Source organism: Paraphaeosphaeria sporulosa (genome assembly GCF_001642045.1).
Source record: "Paraphaeosphaeria sporulosa strain AP3s5-JAC2a unplaced genomic scaffold CC84scaffold_9, whole genome shotgun sequence".
Lineage (NCBI taxonomy): Eukaryota > Fungi > Ascomycota > Dothideomycetes > Pleosporales > Didymosphaeriaceae > Paraphaeosphaeria > Paraphaeosphaeria sporulosa.
The window spans coordinates 45,996-67,525 of NW_017253368.1; the positions used below are offsets into that span (position 1 = coordinate 45,996).

General features: G+C 53.9%; 8 protein-coding genes and 1 non-coding gene across 9 annotated transcripts; 6 read left to right on the forward strand and 3 right to left on the reverse strand.

The window, feature by feature from the left end:
* Positions 1 to 176: 176 nt before the first annotated feature.
* Positions 177 to 2,907, reverse strand: CC84DRAFT_1167072 (SDA1 family protein). The gene has a single exon (XM_018179113.1). The coding sequence runs from the start codon at positions 2,877 to 2,879 to the stop codon at positions 648 to 650; it is 2,232 nt and encodes a 743-aa protein (XP_018032242.1). The 5' UTR covers positions 2,880 to 2,907; the 3' UTR covers positions 177 to 647.
* Positions 2,908 to 3,074: 167 nt separating this feature from the next.
* Positions 3,075 to 7,515, forward strand: CC84DRAFT_1151919 (uncharacterized protein). The gene is made up of 3 exons (XM_018176775.1): positions 3,075 to 3,481; positions 3,624 to 5,733; positions 5,896 to 7,515. The coding sequence occupies exons 1-3, from the start codon at positions 3,238 to 3,240 to the stop codon at positions 7,271 to 7,273; spliced, it is 3,732 nt and encodes a 1,243-aa protein (XP_018032243.1). The 5' UTR covers positions 3,075 to 3,237; the 3' UTR covers positions 7,274 to 7,515.
* A 941-nt stretch (positions 7,516 to 8,456) lies between these two features.
* Positions 8,457 to 9,067, forward strand: CC84DRAFT_1098617 (uncharacterized protein; the record flags this gene model as incomplete). The annotated part of the gene is made up of 2 exons (XM_018174778.1): positions 8,457 to 8,579; positions 8,636 to 9,067. 2 exons carry the CDS (start codon positions 8,457 to 8,459, stop codon positions 9,065 to 9,067), a joined length of 555 nt encoding a protein of 184 aa, XP_018032244.1.
* Positions 9,068 to 11,528: 2,461 nt separating this feature from the next.
* On the forward strand, positions 11,529 to 12,619 carry CC84DRAFT_973467 (uncharacterized protein). The gene is made up of 2 exons (XM_018188016.1): positions 11,529 to 11,709; positions 11,765 to 12,619. The coding sequence occupies exons 1-2, from the start codon at positions 11,704 to 11,706 to the stop codon at positions 12,356 to 12,358; spliced, it is 600 nt and encodes a 199-aa protein (XP_018032245.1). The 5' UTR covers positions 11,529 to 11,703; the 3' UTR covers positions 12,359 to 12,619.
* Positions 12,620 to 13,111: 492 nt separating this feature from the next.
* On the forward strand, positions 13,112 to 13,198 carry CC84DRAFT_t80. The gene has a single exon. It is a non-coding gene; the product is annotated as a tRNA-Asp (tRNA).
* Positions 13,199 to 13,584: 386 nt separating this feature from the next.
* Positions 13,585 to 14,115, reverse strand: CC84DRAFT_1167077 (uncharacterized protein). The gene is made up of 2 exons (XM_018179114.1): positions 13,945 to 14,115; positions 13,585 to 13,893 (listed from the first exon to the last, which is right to left on the reverse strand). The coding sequence occupies exons 1-2, from the start codon at positions 13,991 to 13,993 to the stop codon at positions 13,751 to 13,753; spliced, it is 192 nt and encodes a 63-aa protein (XP_018032246.1). The 5' UTR covers positions 13,994 to 14,115; the 3' UTR covers positions 13,585 to 13,750.
* A 403-nt stretch (positions 14,116 to 14,518) lies between these two features.
* On the forward strand, positions 14,519 to 15,646 carry CC84DRAFT_972825 (uncharacterized protein). Its single transcript, XM_018188014.1, has 2 exons — positions 14,519 to 14,638; positions 14,717 to 15,646. The coding sequence occupies exon 2, from the start codon at positions 15,007 to 15,009 to the stop codon at positions 15,598 to 15,600; it is 594 nt and encodes a 197-aa protein (XP_018032247.1). The 5' UTR covers positions 14,519 to 14,638; positions 14,717 to 15,006; the 3' UTR covers positions 15,601 to 15,646.
* A 46-nt stretch (positions 15,647 to 15,692) lies between these two features.
* CC84DRAFT_1198243 (short chain alcohol dehydrogenase) lies at positions 15,693 to 17,346 on the reverse strand (the record flags this gene model as incomplete). The annotated part of the gene is made up of 2 exons (XM_018181557.1): positions 17,013 to 17,346; positions 15,693 to 16,535 (listed from the first exon to the last, which is right to left on the reverse strand). Exons 1-2 carry the CDS (start codon positions 17,028 to 17,030, stop codon positions 15,693 to 15,695), a joined length of 861 nt encoding a protein of 286 aa, XP_018032248.1. The 5' UTR covers positions 17,031 to 17,346.
* A 1,756-nt stretch (positions 17,347 to 19,102) lies between these two features.
* Positions 19,103 to 21,259, forward strand: CC84DRAFT_1251774 (amino acid transporter; the record flags this gene model as incomplete). Its single annotated transcript, XM_018184339.1, has 5 exons — positions 19,103 to 19,756; positions 19,806 to 20,008; positions 20,164 to 20,484; positions 20,543 to 20,799; positions 20,849 to 21,259. 5 exons carry the CDS (start codon positions 19,103 to 19,105, stop codon positions 21,073 to 21,075), a joined length of 1,662 nt encoding a protein of 553 aa, XP_018032249.1. The 3' UTR covers positions 21,076 to 21,259.
* Positions 21,260 to 21,530: the final 271 nt, after the last annotated feature.

The window sequence follows — 21,530 nt, forward strand, 5'->3', positions numbered from 1 at the left end:
ACCTTGGCTATAGCCCGACGCCCGTTGTTGAGGTTCAAATTGCCGGCGGTAATACTGCACAAACCATACTATATCTAGGACAATTTTGGAGGTCAACTCCACACTCTAAAATGAGGGGAAGCAATGCGATCCCTGAGATCAATGTAACCTCCCGGAAGCCGAGTTCCAGCAGGCGTCCTGTTTCGGATGAACTCCGGGGATATAGTAACAGGTAAATGACATAAACAGGTATAGTAGCATAAGTTACCCTAGGCTCTGCTACTGCATTCTGTACTCTCCAAGGTATTGGCTTGGATCCGGTATTTTCTTTCCCGTTAGAATAGTTGTGAGTTCTTCCATCCATGATAGTCTGTGTCTTCCTCTCATCTCGTCAAATAGGCACCACTTCAAATGCTGTTTACGTTCGATGTACTGTGACCAAATGACGTCACACTTACCTCGCAACTTCTCCTGATGTCTTCCCTAGTTCGTTCTCACTGCTTTAAGCCAACCGTATATCACCACAACCTTAGAGAATGAGAGATGATCTTCAGTAACACGGCTACCAGATTTTTGGGAGTCGGTGCGAAACGGAAGCCGTTTTAGTCAGGTACATGTACTCGTCTTGGCTTGTCTAAGGCATAACTTGGGTATCGATTCAAAAGGAACTAATGGCCTTTATTTCCCCGCTTGCCACCCCTCTTACTCCTGTCCAGGTGACCCTTCATCGTCTTTTTGATATCCACCAGACTCCTCTTGTTCTTACCCTTTGCTTTTCCGAGCGTCATCAAGAAATTCTTCTTCCTTGCCTTCTCCTTGTTCGTCGTGCTCTTGCCTTCCGATTCCTTCTTCTCTTTGCGCTTTGCAGTCGTAGATTGGTGCTTTTCTTCCCTGTCGCCCTTGGCCATTGCCACTTTCTCTTCCTTGGTGGACTTCTTGCCGATAGCGGCGGCGGCTTCGATGGTCTCCGCGGTGATGGCGTCGTCGGCGTGGCGAGCTGCAAGCAGAGCTGCACGTTTAGCACCAGGCATTTGTGATTTGACTGCTGCAGATTCCTGCAATGCGCGGAGTTGCTTGAGATCTGCGGGTGTGAGGATAGTGGATGTCAGGAGCTTGGATATCTGCTTCTGGATGGGTTCTTCGCTCTGGGCTTTGCTTCCATTCTCGCTATTCGCGACCTTGGCTTTCTTTGCTGCAGGCCCGTTTTCCTTCTCGTCCTCGCTGTCACTGATATTGATGTCTTCGCCATCAGATTCGACATTGATCCAGCCGCCGGAATCGTCACTGTCATCAGATTCCACGTCCCAGTTGTTCCAGTTCTCAGCCTCGTCTTCTTCCTCCTCGTCGGTAGCGGCGTCGGCAGGGAGACCAGCCGCCTCGCGGCGTTTGCGGCGCTCTTCCGCCTTCCATTGTTCCAAAAGGTCGATGCCTTGAATTTCGCCTATTGCTTCTTCACCGAAACGCTGCTCTTTCACACCGCCGGAAATGAGGGCAATAGTGGCGTCTTTACCTCTGTCTCGCTTCTTGAGCAGCTCGGCGCCGACTTCGCGGTACAGTGAAAGGAGCCCACGGGCGGCCATTTGCACGCCCTTATCCTTACTCTTGCGGTACATGACAAGGTCTTGCAACAGCGTGTCGCTCATTGCGAGGGGTTGACGTGCGCAGACCTCGCGAATGGCGTTCAGACCAGCGGCGGCTACTTCAGAAGCAGATGCTTCGCTGACGAACTCGTTTGCAATCTTCTGAATGAGGGGCTCAAGGACATCAGGAGGTACCAGATTATGTGTCGCTTGTGCAAGGATGGCAAGGAACGACGTGACCGAGTTTTGGCGCGGAGTGAGGAATTTGAGCAGGTAAGAGTAGAGCGATATGACGGTGAGCTTGTGCAGGCCGACCAGGCGTGAAACCAGTTGAAGGACGACGAGCTTGGATTCGAGCGACAGCTTCGATTTGGAGTTTTGTACGTGCTTGGAGAAGAGGGTTTCGGCGAAGCCTTGAGGATCGTGGAGGAGGTGCAGGGCGGAGAAGTTGAGCGGGTGCGGGGCGTTCTTCTTGCGTTCCTTTCTCTTTACATTCGCGGCGGCTTGCTTGAGCTCCCGGGCCTTCTTCTTCGTCTTCTTGTTGATGCCGGCCTGGTGGCGCAGCGTCCGCATGTCGATTTCGTCGTCGCTGCTCTCGTCGGCGGCCTCCTCGCGCTCCTTGTCGCCGCCGAGGAAGAAACGCACGCCGCCGACAATGACCTTTTCGTTTTCCGACAGACATGCTTCCTTCATGATGTCGACAGCGCGCGCATCGGCCCATATCTGCCTCTTCCACAGTTCGCGGGTGATCTTGACGGCCCACAGGCCCTTTGTCGACTCGCGGTCCGACGTGAGCAGGTTGAAGAGGACGGTCTGGATGGTGCGGTTGAGGCGGTGGTTGGTGGCCTTGACGTTGGAGGAGCGGAGGTCGGATATGATCTTCTGGAACAGCAGCGCGCGCAGCGACTTGCTGTGGGTCGACACGAGGATGGGGAACAGCGTGTTGAGCAGCGTGGCCGAGTCGATGAGGTCCTTGTTGCGCAGCAGCACCAGGCTGCTGACCATCTTGTCGCGCAGATCGGCCTGCAGCTCGTCGTGGTGCAGCGAGAGCATCTGGATCAGGTCGTCGGCAAACGGGGCGGCGGCCTTTGGGTAGCAGTCGGCCGTGTGGGCGACAAAGTCGACCAGGTCGTTGAGGCGCACAATGCCCGTGTCGTCGCTCGTGGCCGGGTTCTGCAGCAGCAGGTCGCGCAGGGTCTGGTACTGCATGTACTGCTGCTGGTGGTCCTCATAGTACGACTGCGGGTCGCGGCGGACCTTGTACTGCAGGCTCGTGAGGTCGGCATCGACCTTTTCGAGGGCGCCGAGTTTGCGCTTCATGGTGGCCTGCTGTGCTGTTGCGTGCTGGCGGCACCGCACTGCTCGGCGCGCTGCTGCGAAACTGATTCTCACTTTTTGGCGGGGCCCTGCGCGCCATTGGCCGGCGCGGAGGCGGGTTGTTCCAGCCTCCGCGCCGCGCCAGAATATCTGCACGCCCGCAGCCGCTCGCTGCAACGCTTCTCCCAGACGCCGCGCAGCTGCCCTCCCTCCGTCTGCCTGCGCGCGAACCCCCACTGCCGCGCGCCGCCCCCTCCGCCCGCGCTCCCCATCCGCTCCCGGGTGCTGGCCGCACGCCCAGCTCGCCCGCTGCGCTCGACACGCCGTCGCGCCGCCTGGGCCCGCGCCCGCCTCCGCCGCCATGACGAGCTTCTCGACCATGTCGCTGTACGCGCTGACGGTCAAGCAGCCGTCGGCGACGCAGGACGCCATCACCGGCGACTTCATGGGCAACCAGCGGCAGCAGATTCTGACCGCTAGCGGCTCGCGCCTGTCCCTCGTCGAGGTCTCGCGGCGGCAGAAGGGCTTCCAGGAGATCTACTCGCAGGACGTCTTTGGCATCATCCGCCGCATCTCCAAGTTCCGCCTGGCTGGCGGCAGCAAAGGTACGTGCGCCCTCTTTTCACGCGCAAACATTCGATAGTGATATTCCAAGGCACAGCCCACGCTGCGAACACCATGGGCAGACGCCCGCCCTGCCTGTAGGAATCCATCTGCGGTGTGGAGTGCATGCGCTGACGACCCCAGACCTTATAGTCATCACGACTGACTCGGGCCGCCTCGTCACCTTCGAATACGAACATGAGCCGCACCAGCAGTTCAAGACGGTCCATTACGAGACGTTTGGCAAGTCGGGCATCCGTCGCGTGGTCCCGGGCGAGTATCTCGCCGTCGACCCCAAAGGGCGCGCCATCATGATTGCCTCCGTCGAAAAGAACAAGCTGGTCTACATCCTCACCCGCAGCGGACAGACGGACATCGCCATCTCGTCTCCACTCGAGGCCCACAAGCCACAGACGCTGGTCTATTGCCTCATTGGCTTGGATGTCGGCTATGACAACCCCATGTTCGCTGCCCTTGAGCTCGATTTCTCCTCGGCCGAAACAGACCCCACTGGAGAGGCAGTCCAGGAGCTGCAGAAGGAGCTGGTCTACTACGAGCTGGACCTGGGTCTGAACCACATCGTCCGCAAGTGGTCCGAGCCTGTCGATCGCACTGCGCACGCGCTGTTCCGCGTCCCTGGCGGCCAGAATGCGCCCAGTGGAGTGCTCTGCTGCGGTGAGGACAACATCACATACCACCGCATCTTCAACAACAAGGCACAGATGCACCGACTGGCGATACCACGTCGAGAAGGTGCGACCGAAGATCCCAATCGCAAGCGCGTTATCGTGACGGGCACTTTGTACATGCTCAAGGGCGGCGACTTCTTCTACTTGCTGCAGACGGACGATGGAGATGTCTTCAAGCTGAACATCACTCACGACAATGGGGCCGTTGAGAAGATCAAGATCAAGTACTTCGATACTCTTCCGATCGCCACCAGCATTTGTATCTTGCGTGCGGGATTCGTTTATCTCGCTTGCGAGTCTGGTGATCGCACCATCTACGAGCTCGAGTCGCTTGGTGATGACACAGAGGACCCCATTTTCGAGAGCACCCAGTTTCCGGTTGATCCCACGGCTTCATACGCCCCTCCGTTCTTCAAGCCACGGGAACTCACCAACTTGACCCCCGTCGAAGCTCTACCAAGCTTGAACCCCATCATGGATATGGAGGTCGCTAACCTGGCGCTTGAAGACGCCCCGCAAATCTACACCATCAACGGAACAGGCGGACGAGGCACGTTTGGAACAACCCGCAATGCATTAGAAGTACTCGATCTGATCGAATCACCGCTACCTGCTAACGCCATCGGCGTTTGGACGACGAAGATGAATGTGGAGGACACTGAGGATCAAATCATCGTCCTATCTATGGCCAGCTCAACTCTGATCTTGAAGATTGGCGAAGATGTCGAACAGGCTCAGAACCATGGCTTCTTCGAAGAATCAAGCACTCTTGGTGTCCAGCAGTTTGGTGAAGACTGCATCATCCAGATCCACCCGAGGGGAATCCGGCATATACGGAACCTTCAATTCGAGCAAGGGGATGCTCAGGGAAATCACCCCAAGATCACCAACTGGGATTCACCGCCCCATCGAACGATTGTTGCTTGCGCAGCCAATAACCGACAAGTCGCAATCGCTTTGAGCTCTGGGCAGATTCTGTACTTCGAGTGTGATTCAGACGGCTCATTGGCCATGGCTGAAGACGACGACATCGTCTTGGACTCGACCATCAACTGCATAGCCATTCCTGAGGTGCCGGCGGGTAGCATCCGCGCGAATTTCATGGCCGTGGGTTGCAGTGACCAGACAGTCCGGATATACAACCTCGCCCCTGACGTGGAAGGCAACATTCTTCGAAGCATTTCCGTGCAAGGTCTCTCTTCGCCACCCAGCGATCTGACTATCAACTATATGAGCGACAAGTCACCACGGGGTTACAGTCAATTTTTGCACATCGGCTTGCGGAGCGGTGTGTATATCCGCTCGGTGCTGGACGAGATGACTGGTGAGATTGGTGATACACGGAGACGTTTTCTTGGTCCGGAAGCCATTACGTTTGCGCGCGTCACGGCTGCCGGTGAGCCTGCAGTGGTGGCGATGACCTCGCGTCCATGGCTGGCTTATACCCACCCGCGGACCTCAGTTCTCCAATTGACTCCCCTCAACTACATTCCGTTCAAGTCGGCGTGGAATTTCGATGGCTCGGCGTTCAAAGGCATAATATGCGTGAACGCCAACGAACTGCGGTACGTAATCTCTTCCTTTCTTTCCCCTGCTTTATGATGACATCTATTACCCTGAATATGATGAGGGTTATACGCAACATATCCAATTGTTCCTACTGATATAGCATCAAACTTTCTATTATCTCCTGGTCAAGTTGCTCGACTTCGCTGACGCATGGCTAGAATCTTTACGTTCAACGACTTACTCGACAACACAACATACGAACCCATATCGCTTCGCTATACTCCGCGGAAGTTCGTGTCTTACCCCGATCAAGGCCTTTTCTACGTGATCGAAAGCGAGCACAACACGATCGGTGCCGGCATCCGTCAGACCCTCATTGATCAAGCCCAGTCGAACGGTGCCGTAAAGATGGAGACTGACGGAGAGGAGGCCTTGACGAACGGCCATACCTACGGCGATGAGCTAGATCCGACAAAATTTGGATACCCCAAAGCCCAAGGCCAATGGGCTTCCTGCATCCAGATCATCGACCCAGTCACCGAGAAGAAGGTCTTACAGTCGCTAGAACTAAAAGACAACAAATCAGCAGTCAGTGTCGCCCTCACCTATTTCGAGAGCCGGGGTGACAACGATATGTATCTGTGTGTTGGAACGGCCAAAGATCTACGCTTTACACCATACCATTACACGTCCGCCTCAATCCAGCTCTTCAAAGTCTCTCCAGATGGAAGGCAGCTGGAGTTTGTGCACGAGACAGAAGTGTCTCAACCTCCTCTAGCGCTCCTAGCTTTCAAAGGCAAGCTAGTTGCTGGTATCGGTTCAGACTTGGCTCTTTACGACTGCGGTATGCGCTCACTGCTGCGCAAGGCGATGCAGCCCAACGCCGTTTCAACTCGCATCACCGGCCTAAAGACACAAGGAAGCCGAATTGTCGTCTCTGATCAGACACAATCGGTGACCTATGTTGTACACAAAGACCAAGTCCATCCAAACCGCCTCATCTCCTTCGCCGATGATACTGTTGCTCGGCATACTACTTGCGCCGAAATGCTAGACTACGAAACCACCGTAGGTGGCGACAAGTTTGGCAACATCTGGATTGTGCGATGTCCTACCAAGGTATCAGAAGCTGCGGACGAATCTCCCGACGGACTCAACTTGACACAAGACAAAGCCTACTTGGCCGGCGCACCGAATCGTCTTGATCTTGTCGCGCACTATTTCACAAACGACATCCCCACATCCGTCCAGCGAACGAATTTGATTTCAGGTGGTGAACGTGTCATCTTCTGGGCTGGTCTGCAAGGCACCCTGGGCGCGCTCATTCCGTTCTCGTCCCGTCGCCAGCAGAAGATGTTTCAGCAACTGGAACTGCAATTGCGGGGTGATGATAAGCCATTGAGTGGGCGCGATCATCTTGCATATAGGAGTTATTTCACACCTGTCAAGAGCATGATCGATGGTGATCTGGTTGAACGCTTTCTCGTCTTGAGCCGAGATAAGCGGGAAAGCATTGTCGGCCAGTTGCAAGGCAATTGGACTAGTGAGATGGTGGATGAAGCTATCTGGAATATGCGGGGCTTGTATGCGTTCTGAGCTGTTTGAGTTGTATTCGGCGCATTGCCAATATCACTCTCGAGCACAGCTCACCATTCTGGCTTTGCTAAATGAGTGAGCATAGCGCCCGCTTGATGAGTATCTGCGAAGCAACAGCCGGCGTCATAAGGAAGGTTGAAAAAGTCATGCCAGACGCTTTGGCGTTTAGCGTCATGTACAAGCGTGATTTGACTAGTGTAATGTATGTCAACGATGATACCAATACAACAATCCACACTTCGATGCGTGTCTGATGATCAACGTTCCCAGGACCTGGACGTTGCTCCGTGGGGCCAGTCTTACGAAGGCAGCTTACGACGCGCCCTCAACAGGCAGCCCTCGCTGTGAACGATATTCTTGAATGTTTACAGACGTTCGGAAGCAAGATTATTCTGCATGTCTGTAATAATCGTATGGCACGAGGCTTGGCAAGCCTTCGCCTTCACCTTCCCCTCTATGCGCTTTCTTTGAGTCGCGCCCACCATCCTTTGTACTGCTACATAGTGTACCATGTATCTTTACGCATCGCTTTGTTATCTGTCGCGAGGATCTTCCCGACCCTCACGGTGAATAGCCGCTTCCTGAGATGGGTAGGTTTCATAAACACGCCCTACGTTTCAGCCGCACACTCTGACGTGGTAGGCCTTAATTGTGAGTGGTGCGCCTTCCATCTCAAAAACATACAGCAATTTCCCTCGAAACCAAAGATATCAGCTTACGTGTAAAGCCTGCAGCACCGCAGCCAAGTTGAAATGTTATGGCTGTGAATCTGAAGGTATCACTGGACCTCGATCTAATGAGGGTACCATAGCACAGACAACAACACATGAACAAAAGCATTGATGCTTGCAAGCACAAAGACGAGCTAAGTCTCTTGCAGGGACATAGACTCATGGACAAAGACACTCTGCACGTGGCTTACTTTGAACAAATGGCGTGGTGGTACCAACACGTTGGTGAAGAGCGCCCCAGGCCCAGGCTGTGGAGATGATATTCAACGCCTTGGTTGAAGCGCCGTCCTTGCTTTGGTTTAAATCTCACATTCATTGCGTCCATTCTCCTTGTACTTTTACTATTTTTCGCCCGCGGCAACAGCACTTGGCAGCAAGATCATCCCCTTCCTTTGAACAACAGTCCTTACCAACAAGCAGCACACTCATTTTTCATCACACTCCTTAAAAAGATGTTCTTCAACCTCTGCCTCTTTCTCTTCACGGCGCAAGTCGCCCTGGTGGCTGCCTTGGGCAAACTCACTGTAGCAAACCGCTGCAGCCGAGACATGTACGTGTGGAGTGTGGACGGTCAGGTCAGTATAAGCACAAGCACCGCCGTATACGTCGGTGCCGTCTGACCAACAACCAGGGCAGTAGCAGAGCCATCAAAATCAACGCTCGCAGCAGGTACACCGAGCCGATAAGGACGTCCTGCAACGGCTGCGGCGTCACCCTCAAAGTCAGCCGGACACTTCAACTCATCGGTGGGCACCACTCGCAGTTTGAATACGCGATCTCAAACAACGTCATGTACTACGACATCTCTTTCGTTGACTGCGCGAAGGGCCAGGACGCAAGCAACTGCCCGGGGCATGTTGCTGGGCTGGAAATCTACTCGCCGAATGAGAGGAAGTGCGATAGAGTTACTTGTTCGGGGAACTCGTATTGTCCGACCAAGGCGTACTATGTTGATCAGCCGAACCAGAAACTGGGCATTCCGGAGCCGGTGTATGGCTGTGGGGATGCGGGGACGGGGGCTGATTTGGTGTTTGTGCTGTGCCAGAATCAGCGAAGTGTATAAAGCGGTGCAGCTTGGCTAGGGCGAATATGCAGGCGCATCTTCCTGTTCTCCTTGCACACAGGTATATTTTTGTCGATACTGATATCAGACATTCCTTCATGCGCTTCTTTTCTTTCATCTGCAGGTGTGGAGGGTGCATCATGGGAAATTGTATGATAGACCTGCAACGCCACCACGGTGGGTGACAGTAAAAGCTGGACTTTGTGGTCACAAAATTTCGGGTACTATCATACAACAGGTTTAGGACTGTTATATGCATTAAGTGCCTACCAGATAACGCGTGCTAAATTCTGGTTTTCAAATCAGCCACTTTGCACTGTTTCAAGCGACTTGTCATACCCAAACTATAGATATATGAAAAGGACCGATACATTACAAGGAATCCAAATTTGTGGTTATGAAATGTGAGGTTTGACTATTGGATATCATTTCCGTGACCAGTTTATATGTTGAGGCCTTACAAGATGAGGGTGCTAAACTCCAGTTTTTTGTATCAGCCTCTTTGCACTGCTCTGGGTGACTCGCAATACCTAAACTATAAATAGCTTCCTCGACGTACGCACCAAGCAGCACGGGTGTTTGAGACGCAGCGAGAGCACCGCCTCAGCTCGCGCAACCAGCAGGGCCATGGCCCGGGTCAAAGCAAGTCTCGCACTTCAAAGACCCGTCACCGGACAAGACAAGGAGCAAGAAGAAACGAGCTCGTGGAGGATATGACGAGGAAGACGACAATGGCGAATCAGTGGGTGAGGGGTCGCGAACCCCGCGAAGCGCATGCGCACCATGAGGCGCGGTGATAGCAGTGGTGCTAGCTTTCGTCGTCGCCTCTCTGGAAGCAGGAGGACTCGGGTGTTGTCCAAACCGTCGAGCCCGCAGACGAGGAGGACAAGTAGAAGGCAGAATTCTCTGGACCTAAGAGGCTCAACTCTCAAGTCAATTCTCTTCCCCGCCTCAAAAGTTTCCTTGAGGTAGCAAGCATGAAGACATGCAAGAAGCAAGGTCAGGTACTGCAATTTGTCTCAGGCAGTCCACTCGATCTTCGAGATCCAGTCTCGATTCTCTGGCAACGAATTGACCTCTCCCATCTTCATTCGTATCTAACATGTGTTCATGGTGTATTATGAACTCCACCGAAGCGGATTCACCGCCGCCTCAAATGATTGTCCATGCAGCTCAGCTTCGATGGACTGCCATCGAAATATGTAAAACAGATCATTGGCAAGGCAGATCACCTGCACGTCGACCCACAGCCGCCATCGAACTTTCCCACGCGTAATAGAATGTGTGATATCAGTATCGACGAGAGGGTTTTGTGTCAGTTAGGATTTGCACCAAACGGAGCTTCAGAACTGACAGGAGAGCTGTTGCTTATTCAAAATCGTAGGGATTCACTTGAACATTGCTGGTGCGATGTACCGTGCGCAGATCTGCAGCATGACTTCTCATCATGGCAACCACAAAGGTCGATAACAGACCACATACCGTAGGTATTCACGTGCAAGAGTTACGCGGTCGATAATTAGTACAGACCCTGATTAGCCTCACGTGTGCTCTTAAAGGATCTAAATCCTCTTTTCAACAGATCTTGGCCCGCCTGTAGTGTTAAAAGGCGACAGCGTACCTTTCCTATGTGAACACACCTTTCAGCTGTTGTGGAGGGGACATCATAAAAAGACCAAACAATTGGACGTGCAAGCACTGTTCCGAGCGACTCACAATACCTAAACCATAAGTAGCGTCTCGTCTCACCATGCACCGTTCTGCCTCTGTCGCAAGGAGGAACGTGCATTAATGACCCCAATCGTCAATTGCTAACATTCGGCATTCCAGCTTCCTCAGACGCGCAACTCGCTTGCGCGTAGTGGAACATCGACGGCGTGCCACCTTCAGTAGAACGTTGCCTGTGCAATGTAACGTGCGGAGACCTGCAGCGACACTTCTAATCAACAAACCATAGCAACAGCAACGGTCGTTAGCAGAAGCACATGTCCCTTCCCAGGCACCTTCGATGCTTTGAAATGTCGGGATTTGTCCTATTTTCGACCTGAAACAAGCGAGCCGCTCACTCTGAGGCACTGCTGTGCACTGCCTGGCATCCCGGGCCGGCTGGTGGCTAATGTGGGGGCGCTTCCTTCTTACCACCGTTGTTGTGGCCTTGGAAGAACACAGATGCCGGACGGCACTCTCTTCGACATCCGTCGTATGTAAATGCGGGAATTGATGGGTAGCACAACGTACATCCGCCATGGTGATGCAACACGGTATGAGTGTTAAGTGGTGGTTCATCACAACGCTCGGAACAGGGAGCGGTCCAGGCGAGTCGCTTCCGCATGCATCGCTCCGTCACCTGCAGCGCAGACCATCAAGCTCGATGCGTGGGTGGCCCCTACCTACTTCGCACTGGTATTACTATGCTGCGCCGTTTCAAGCGCCAGGCGCGCTCATGGCTGCTGCCTTCTTTACCTCACTTCTGACCTTTGTGCCCGACGCTCTTCCGTCCGTCTGACGGCTGCTGACCTAGCGTTCTACTGCCCCGTCACGCTCCACCGTACGCATCATAGGATTCCCAGACAGCATTCATAGTCACACATCGCAGCAGAGCTTTTGGGGAAACTCGAGAAGGAACAACAGGAAACATGGAGGTAAGCGACCGCTTCGCCATGAATCATCATACGTGCAGTCGCTGACGTAGACTAGGCCACAGCGCAGGAACCCTACCGGGATTCACCATCGTCCTCGAGAAGCTCGATGCTGTCGTGCAGTCGCGACCAGCCTGCGAAACCACTTCCTTCGCTACCCTTAGACACGCCTACAGAGCTCCTCAACGACTTGGAGCCATACCGCGATGAGCCCTCTGCCGTCTCGCCCACACCCGTACCGGTTGACACTGCTCCCTCCCCCCAACGATACCACTCCCCGGCCGAGAGGGCGAATGCGCGCCTTCGGCAAGCAGAGATCCAAGTCTTCTACACACCTTACACCGATGCGCCCCGAGCTCCCAACGACGAGGATGTCCCACTTGCACAGCTCTACCCATACCCTACCGAGGCACCACCACCATATCAGATTGCGGTGCGCGACGCCTTCCGCGAGACGCTTGCTCATCACATGCCAAGGTACTCTGAGTCCACAATACGAGATGAGGAGGCAGCAATGGAGCGGGCACAATCCGACGATGTGAGGTTTACAGTGGAGAAAGCCGTGGCAACGATCATTGTGGTCATGTTGCTCCTCGTCATCGCATCGATTTTGGCGCTGATAGCGGTGTCAGGCTTCAATTGGAAGATTTGACTGCGGGCATAGTTTCCGGCAGTCTTTAGGCGGGAGTACACGGCATAAGTTTTGGATTTAGGACTTGTTTTGTGCATGATACCAACGGTTGCATGATTTGGGCGTTTCTGGATGTTTGAGGTGTTATGAGCACGCATTTTGGATAAGCACATTTGGGCATTTACGCATACTACTTGATACAAATTAACATTGTAAACCTGTCTTTCGTGCTACGTGCACACGTAGTTATGTGGTAGTCTGAAGTGAAAGCTTCGTCCAGACGAGCATGTCAACTCTTGCAGTCAAGCTCGGGGGGTAGGTAGTCAGAAGGTTGCGTCCCACGCAAATACTCTCGCAATCACGGATACCGACGACAATGGATCACATGAAGCTTCTAGGTGCGTGAAGTAGCTCGAGTTACGGCAGACTAGCTATCAAAAATCGGACTATTGACGCAGCTTATTGCATCCGGTGTTCACGTGTATAACATAGTAAGCGGTCTAGATGTCTGGTTAACCCTGGTTTAGCAGCAAAGTCTCGTGGATGAGGGCTGCTGCAGGTTATACTCTCCATCCAATCGCAAACCTCGTAGCGTCGCCTCGCTTTCGCAGCGGTCCGCGGCACGGAGACCCACCAGTACCACCACAACACCCATTTATCTCGGGAATGGCGAGTCAAAATGCAACAGGAGATTGGTTTTAGTCTTGAACATTTGCTCCTTTCTTATTGTGCGTATAGATATTAAAAATTTGAAGTGGTCTTCATCAAATAACGTCTTCCTTGGTCTAGTGGTCATGATTTCCGCTTGTCATCGCAAGATTACGAGCGCGGGAGACCGGGGTTCGATTCCCCGAGGGAGAGATTCTTTTTGCCATTGTGGGTGTTGTTTTGTTCCATCTGGTGGGTCGTGGTGGTAAAGATGGCTCCGGAGATGGCCTGTCGCAGCATTGCCATTTGCCGCGCATGCGTTCTGGTTTCCAGCCTGTGTTTTGGAAGAAGTACTTGTTGCCTCTGGCTTCACATTATGTATCATGTATGTTGTAGGTATGTGACGCGCTGTTGGTGACCATGGCACGGTACATGCATCTTTTCTTTCTTTTTTGTCGCGATGGCGAAATCAAGATACTGCTCTTTCGCTATGCGCGAAGGACTTGCATTGAAAAGAAGATGACGGGTAGAAAGTGAACGCGGCCTTGGAACTGCAATGCATTATTCAAAAGCGTATTGTGGTTATGCAAACTTGATTCAAGTAGGTATTCATTCCGAAGTACCAAAGATAAATCCAAACGCCCTGCATGATATCTCAGCCAAGCTGGATTTCGTATGCAGACAACTCCTTGAACGCCCAGATGCTAAATATGTGGTGACCCTTGGGTCCAGGTCACCTCTTCTCCAACCGCGGTCTCCAATCGATTACTTCGTCGGCTCAAGCAATGACACACCTCCTGACATTGCTGCGTTGCCTCTCCTCATCTGGTCTTGCCAGCGGGTTCGTGCGGCATCTATCTGGTTGCCTTCATATCGGGCGACGTAAGCGGTGTATGTGAAAGAGCCGACTAGACGTTGGTCAGGACGCATGCCATGATTCGTTTGAGTTCGGAACTTACTGATGAAGGTGGCGAGAGCGCCGACAAAAGACTTGGGTGCGGCAGGCATGATGTGCAGGCACGAAGAAGCGGGTAGTCGAGTGTAACGAGCTGTTCGTTGAAAAGGATGGTTTGCGAATGCAATCACTCGATCTCGTGGATGTCAGTGTTGTAAGGTGGCTTGCTGGATGCGGTGCGAAGCTGCTGCTGTGCAATGTCCTCAACACCAAATAGGGTACACGCATTATATACTTGGCTTGCAAGGACTCATCGCAATTCCCCATCGCGGAGGCGTCCGATACCAAGCGCAGCCGCACCGAGCGTCACGTCAGGCGCGGCGTTGGATCTCACTGGACAAGGCTGCATGGTGTGAGCGAGTGCTTTTACGGACGCGCGATTGGCAGTGAGATGGTCGGCACAGGAACAGATCGGTGGGTTCGGGCTTGCGTCGTGTGATACGCTGGTCGCACGCGGATGAGGGCGCGTTTGGTGGGGAGATCTGGCGAAGATTGTCACCCCATCGGTTCCTTCGCGTGGCTCAGCGGCAAAAGTGGTACGACAATACCCTGAGCAGGCTTATAGGCGGGCGAAAATAACTCGGGTCTTCATGACTATAAGAAGGCCAGTTAGCGGCCATTTCTAGGGTTTTGCATTTCCAAGAGGCCTTTCGCACACCCCAAGGAGACGACGATGCAAAGAGTGGTCACAAACTATGGTCGGCGTATCGGTAGCAGCTCAACACGGCGTGCACCGCAACGACATTAGATGAAACAATACTTACTGCAGTAAACAGCACCGTACCTCGCTCCAAATGCCGGAATTTCCGCGATGTACACGATCGACTACACTTGATGAAGGAACTGGATCTCGTCGTGCATGCAGCTCGCAGAAGCCTAGATGCTTTTCCTGTACAAAGTAGCATGCTCGATATTAATGTTGCGCGGCAATCAACTACACTCCCTGGCAAAATGCACGCCTAAACTAAGAACCTCTACAACTCGCACGAGAAAAGTGAACAAAGCGACATTTATAAGAGAAGTGCATTCTCACACCGTGTAGTGAAATTGCCCCGATCCTCTCACGATGCAGGCCCTAGCCGTGATCATCAGCAGCGCTTTACTCTTCCTCACGGCGGCACAGACAAATAGTCCCCCAGCCAACTTCGACCTCGAGTTCCACCTCGTCCAATGCAGCAACCTCGCCAACCCTTCAAAAGACCCTAACACCGTCAACAACGCCACGCGTACTTGGTCCCACATCGGCCTTTACAGTCCTCACACACCTCAACAATGGCAGTACACAATGCCGCAAGCTGCAACACCATACGTCCGCTGGGAAGGCCACAACACGAGCGCGTTCTTCTGGGCCGACGCTCCAAACCCCCGGGGGTTTGTGAGCGTGCAGATTCCTGCCGAAGCAGCGGCGTACAAGATTGGGGTTGAGGCTGGCAAAGTCGTTTTCGAGGGCAGAGAGTTTCCGTGTCAGAAGATGTTTGGGAACCCTTCTTATGGTGGGGCATGTTTCGATGCGGACTATGCGTACTGTGCAGGCTATACAATGTGTCATGATAGGTTTGTGTGCAAGGCGTATGACCCGCCGTTGCCAAAGGACAGCGAAAAGACGTGCCCGGTTAGGCCAACGGGATATTGCTACCCGTATTGGAACGCGGACGGTTAGAGACAGGGTATACAATCGATTTTGCATTCGGGAAGTAATGGTATTCGTTACACATGGACTCGTGACGCGTAAGCGGGGCTGTACAGCCGTGCTCAAGCTGCCTTTTTCCTCAAGGCTCCTCCATCCACGGTGATGTCCACTCCGTTGACGAAGCCTGCATTGATCAAATACAAGCACGCGTCTGCAATATCCTTCGGCCGCCCCGCTCTATTTGTGGTATGATCGTCAATGTCCTTCTCAGTGTTTTGGCCCTCCCAGGTATGGCCATGCTCGTCGCCTTCCTTGCTTTCATGCCCGACCTTGATCCTTCCTGGCGCCACAAGATTTGTTCGTATTCCCAAGGGACCGAGACTGACCGACATAGCCTGCATAAGACCCAGCTGCCCAGCTTTGCTCGCGGCATAGCCCTCCTGGTTTAGATCACTTTGATGTGCGCGGAACGAGCCGATGTGGATGATGCATGGACCTGCAACGTGCTTGTGTGCGCCCAGGGAGTTGTGCGATTCTGATTCTCGGTGCTTCATGAAAGGGATGCAGGCCTGTGACATGGCGAAGGGGGCCGTCAGATTGGTTTCCATGTACGCTAGCCATTGGTCATAGGTCTCCTTGTCTTCCATGGTCTTGTTGTCCTTCCAGTGTGGGGAGGCGATGCCTCCGTTGTTGACTAGTACATCAATCTGTCCTCCAAAGAACTTGGCGGCCTCGTCGACTTTGGATCGTATTGCGTCAACATTGCGGAGATTGCAGACTGCGTACCCGACCTTTCCGTCTTTGTGGTATTTTTCGAGGTGCTTAGTTGCGGTGTACTCGAGTTCCTCCTCTTGGATGTCGAAGATGAAGATGCGGTGGCCGGCCTCGAGGAAGTAGCGTCCCAAAGCTCGTCCAATTCCTTGTGCGCCACCTGACACAATGATATTCCTCGAAGCACTTGGCTCCTGGGTCGACGACATTCTAGTAAACGAGCAGGGGGTTGAGAGCTTGGTTGAAGGTCGAAGAGGCGTCTATCTTCTGTGCACAACGTCGCTTCTTCCCTTTACGACCGCACGTCGTTCTGACGTCAGAGCATGTCTGCGTCCCATGTCGGACGGTTCACCCGATAATCTCATGCGCATTAAAGGCTGGCATCCGTCGTGCAGTTTTGATAGTGGTCGGCTTGAAGCCGTCAACTTGTTGTTCTCGTTGCTCTCGCCTTAGAGGTGGGGAAGCCAACCCGTTGAGGTACGTGTTTCGTGTAGTCTCTCAGACCGACGGCATAAAACTGCTTCAATGGGAGAGTCTGTGCAGATTGTACACTGTTGAAACGTGAGGCGCATTGAGAGGTGGTCTGTTTGTGGTGCAGCAGGGCCGCACGCTAATTCGAGCGCAGCGCGCCAGGGTATTCCTTCACACACCTCGCCAAGCTATTGGGATACCGCAGGGTTGATCTCCATCGTAGAAAGGGTAGGCCAGTCTTATTTTTGTATCATCTGCGCACCTGAAACGCCTGAAATAGCAAGAGACCTTGGGATGTAACAAGACAGTCTGCGGTAACGCTATGGTGATGGGCTGGGTATTCTATTCACTGGAGGACTACTGGGTTGAAGCATTATACATACAGCTTCGTAATGCCGTGCGTCTTGAACTGCGATCGTCTGCCTACACTATGATGAGGGAGACGAAAGCTGAGTTTCACATCTAGCATCGTCGCAGAGGTCGTGCGCGGCTCGTCTATACGAAGCCTGGCTGCCTGAGGCCGTCGATCGTTGCGTCCACGTCCGGGTACTGCTAAACAGGGACTGCGCAGCGTCGTTCACGCTGGAGCATACCTGGTAAGTATTCTTCGATTGACCATCGGTTTAACCATATCTCTCTGTGTGATTTGATTCTCAGCTCTGATTATTCAACGCAGCCGGACAGGCCATACACAGGTACACGTCGATATGTACCTGGTGTCCAGCCTGCATTCCTTCTTCTTGAGCTTCCTAGTCACCTAATCGGTGATGCTGCTGTGCACCAGCCGCAAAGTGAAGACGTAGTTTACTCTCAACGGGATCTGGTCGGTCCTTTTACGCGCCGAGTCACTTTTCGCTTTCACTAGAGGGTAGCACTCGGGTCAGGAAACCTGCAACGATCCGCGGAAGAGTACGCTTATCAACCGCGGAGCACCAACGACGGCACAGCGCAAGTCGAAGGCCAGGCGGAGAGTAATTGCAGGTGGAAGAACTAAGAAGCTCATTGGCTTTCACGGCCGGAGGAGAGAACGGAACGCTAGAGGACGGATTGTAGTCCGGGGGTTCTGGACTGAATACGCCGGTCACATGACGTGGTTTGACACTTGGTGCTTTGTCTCGGTCGCCAGAGAGAGTGTGTGGCTCGTGTTCCACTGTTCGCAACTTCGCATTCTGTCTCCTCAGGAACATGTCTCAGTCAAGCACTCGAACCCGTGCTTCCCATTCCGGATGCGGTGAGGGAGTGCATCGGCCCCTGGAGCGAGGCTGGAAAGGGATCTCGCGGCTCCCTAATCTCGGCACAGCAGCGTCATAGTGGGCGACAAAAAATGGGCGCTCGGTGGCCAGGAGGCGTGGTAATCTCGGCCGCGCATGCGCAACACTGGTTCCCGCACAGGACGTGCGCGCAGCGAGAAACGCTGGTGATCCGGGCAGGAAATGGAAGGATCTGGAGGGTTGCGGGAGCGCCCCGCAGCGATGGCATGGTGATAAGATGGGAAAGGCAAGCGCGAGGCGAGTCGTCGTTCCTTTTTGCCCGCAACGGTCGCAACTTCCTCACGGATGGGGTTGGAAGCGCGCCACCCCCGGCCTCGCAACGCGCGCTTGGATGCATCAGTATGCCCATCGCGGCCAAGTCGCACTCAACACCGCGTACCCATCGCCGCGTCTCCGCCGCCTCTCGTTGCATCCGCCGCCCAGCCCGGGGCACCGACCGCGGCACGCATTCGCGGCAGAGGCGGCGGCTCCGATTGGCCTCGAGCAGCTTCGCACCGCAACGACGACAAGACACGCGACGCCGGACAAGCCTCGTCCAGCTTCTAGCAGCTCCAGCAACGGCGCAGCGCCGACGAGAGGCCGACGCGCAATGCCAGCGTGCCGGGCCATGACCACATCATCTCTGGAGCCCCGCTGCGTGGCGCCGGATCTGAATTTTCAGCCCTACTTTGGCAGCTACCGCCGCAGGAACTGCCCAGCACCGCAGGCCCCCCAGGCCAACCACGCGCATGCAAGCCTAGCTAGGGCGTCGCCGGCGCAGAGCCAGAGCCCGCGCCAGGCTGCTGGTGCCCGCAGAGCTCGTGGCCCGCTGGCTGCTGGAGCCTGCCGACGCTCGCGGCTAGCGGCCTCCAACCCTGCTCAGCATCGACCTGCTAGTCCTGGCAGCGCGCCTGGTCCGTGCCCATCCCACCCTTCCCCTTCACCTGCACCTATGAAAGCCGTCGCGTGTCCACCCTGCGTGTAGATTTTCTCCCGCGCCGATCCTCTCCCTCCTCACGCTCTTTCCACCACCACACAGCATGGCGGACCACGCCTTTGGGACCCAGTCCGATGCCTTCGCCGCCGAGAACGACGTCCACCGACGCAATCTGGGTGCTAAAGATGTGAAGAGAGAAGGGCACTCGGAGGATGGTGGAGTGGTCGCTGCCGACGAGCTTTTGGAAGCCATGGGCTACAAGAGCGAACTCGTGCGCAGCAGATCAACTTTCCAGGTCGCCTTCATGTCCTTTGTCATGGCCTCGGTGCCCTACGGTCTCACCACCACGCTCTACTACCCAGTCGTCAACGGAGGACCCGTCGACATCATTTGGGGCTGGGTCCTGGTCTCCCTCATCATTCTTTGCGTTGCTGCCTCTCTAGGCGAAATCACCAGCGTCTATCCCACCGCTGGAGGTGTCTACTACCAATCTTTCATGCTCTCACCACCCCAGTACAGGAAGATTGTATCCTGGATCTGCGGGTGGGCCTTCGTCGTGGGTAACATCACCATCACCCTTGCCGTCAACTTCGGAACCGCTTCGTTCCTCGCAGCCTGTCTCAACGTATTCGAGTCCGAGCCGGGCGTAGGCATCTTTCCCGGAGAGCCCTACCAACTCTGGCTCATCTTCTTCGGCATCACAATCCTTTGTAACCTCACCTCTGCCCTCGGCAACAAGTGGCTGCCACTGCTAGATGTGAGCAAAACTCAACCCCGTCCATCGCGCCTCTAATCCGCGACACTAGACATTCGCCATTTACTGGACATTTGCTGGTGTGATTGCCATCATTGTGTGCATTCTGGCCATCGCCAAAGAAGGACGTCGCAATGCTAGCTACGTCTTTGGAGAATTTGATACGAGCAACAGCGGGTGGCCATCCGGCTGGTCCTTCTTTGTTGGACTCCTCCACGCTGCCTATGCGACATCATCGACGGGAATGATCATATCGTGAGACTCCCTGCCAACGCGACATTTTCGGCATTTCTTCCAGAGCAACAACGTACCTTTCCCATGCGACAAAGTCCCTTGCAGCCTTGCCCTTGCAACCTCGTCACGATGGTCAGATAAGTCCCCTAGGAGTGCTCGATGCTGACTCGTTGTAGGATGTGCGAAGAGGTACAAAAGCCCGCGACGCAGGTTCCCAAGGCCATGGTTGGTACCATTGTCTTAAACACCATCATGGGCATCATCTTCCTTGTCCCGATTCTCTTCGTGTTCCCAGATCAAGCCATGCTCGCGGCGCTTGCTTCTGGCCAGCCAGTACCCACCATCATTAAATCCGCCATTGGCTCTGCGGGCGGTTCTTTCGCGCTTTTCATTCCGCTTCTCGTACTTGGTCTCATTTGCGGTATCGGATGCACAACAGCGGCTTCGCGATGCACTTGGGCCTTTGCTCGTGATGGTGCCATCCCTGGATTCCAGTGGTAAGCAAATATCTCGTCATAGAGATAGTCGGGGGTGTTTACTAACGTCGGTCGTCAGGTGGAACAAGGTCAACACGAAGCTCGACGTCCCGTTGAATGCCATGATGCTCAGTATGGCCATCCAAGTGTTGCTGGCTTTCATCTACTTCGGTTCGACCGCGGCTTTCAACGCTTTCTCCGGAGTCGGTGTCATCACCTTGACTCTCAGCTACGCTGTACCAATCATCGCTTCCGTGATGAACGGACGCCAGCAGGTCAAAGAAGGTAGCTTCTATCTGGGCGCTTTGGGAACCTTTTGCAACTGGGTCTCTATCAGTAAGGAATCACTTCTGCTGTCCCTTTTGTCTTACTAACATGCACACAGTCTGGTCAATCTTCATCATCCCGTTGTTCTGCATGCCCACGTTCCTTCCAGTCACCCTGGAGACCATGAACTACGCCAGTGTTGTCTTTGTTGGCTTCGTTTTCATCTCGACTGCGTGGTACTTCATTTGGGGAAAGAAGAACTACCAGGGACCCCCCATGGCAGCTGAGACTGTTTTGGAAGCTCGGAGGGCTAGCGTCGTCAGTCATACTGACAACAAACTATAAGTATCCACCACAATGGGTACTGAGAGCGCGACGTGGCAGCCGTTTGTAAGATGATTCTTCCGCGCGTACATATTGATACCAATCACCAACTGCTCAATGCATATTATATTGTCCATCGAAAGTGTCAAGCTAAAACCGCTTGCAGTTTAAGCCCCTTGTATGATATAATCACCAATTATACAGTATCGTGCTACAAATATTGATACACATGGTCGTTGATACGTCACGTCAGGATCAACGTTGGAAGATCTTGGTTTCTACCCAAGCTCTTGTGTTGAGAGGTTAGCATCACGCGGTATTCGTGCAATAAGATTGTACCACGTCGATATGGACATACTGCATATGCTCTCGCCAATCTTTATTCGAAATTACAATTCAAGCCGCCACGCTACAGAGTCTTCTGCCTCCCTGCGCTTGATCAGCACTTGCGGCTCCTTCACTGGCTTCATAACGCT

Excerpts from the sequence above, each read along its gene's own strand:
- CC84DRAFT_1167072 (XM_018179113.1), bottom strand. The coding sequence starts at position 2,879 with ATGAAGCGCAAACTCGGCGCCCTCGAAAAGGTCGATGCCGACCTCACG.
- CC84DRAFT_1151919 (XM_018176775.1), top strand. The coding sequence starts at position 3,238 with ATGACGAGCTTCTCGACCATGTCGCTGTACGCGCTGACGGTCAAGCAG. Across the intron at positions 3,482-3,623 it reads CCTGGCTGGCGGCAGCAAAG|ACCTTATAGTCATCACGACT; the intron begins GTACGTGCGCCC and ends TGACGACCCCAG. Across the intron at positions 5,734-5,895 it reads GTGAACGCCAACGAACTGCG|AATCTTTACGTTCAACGACT; the intron begins GTACGTAATCTC and ends ACGCATGGCTAG.
- CC84DRAFT_1167077 (XM_018179114.1), bottom strand. The coding sequence starts at position 13,993 with ATGCCTGCCGCACCCAAGTCTTTTGTCGGCGCTCTCGCCACCTTCATC. Across the intron at positions 13,894-13,944 it reads CGCTCTCGCCACCTTCATCA|TCGGCTCTTTCACATACACC; the intron begins GTAAGTTCCGAA and ends ACCAACGTCTAG.
- CC84DRAFT_972825 (XM_018188014.1), top strand. The coding sequence starts at position 15,007 with ATGCAGGCCCTAGCCGTGATCATCAGCAGCGCTTTACTCTTCCTCACG.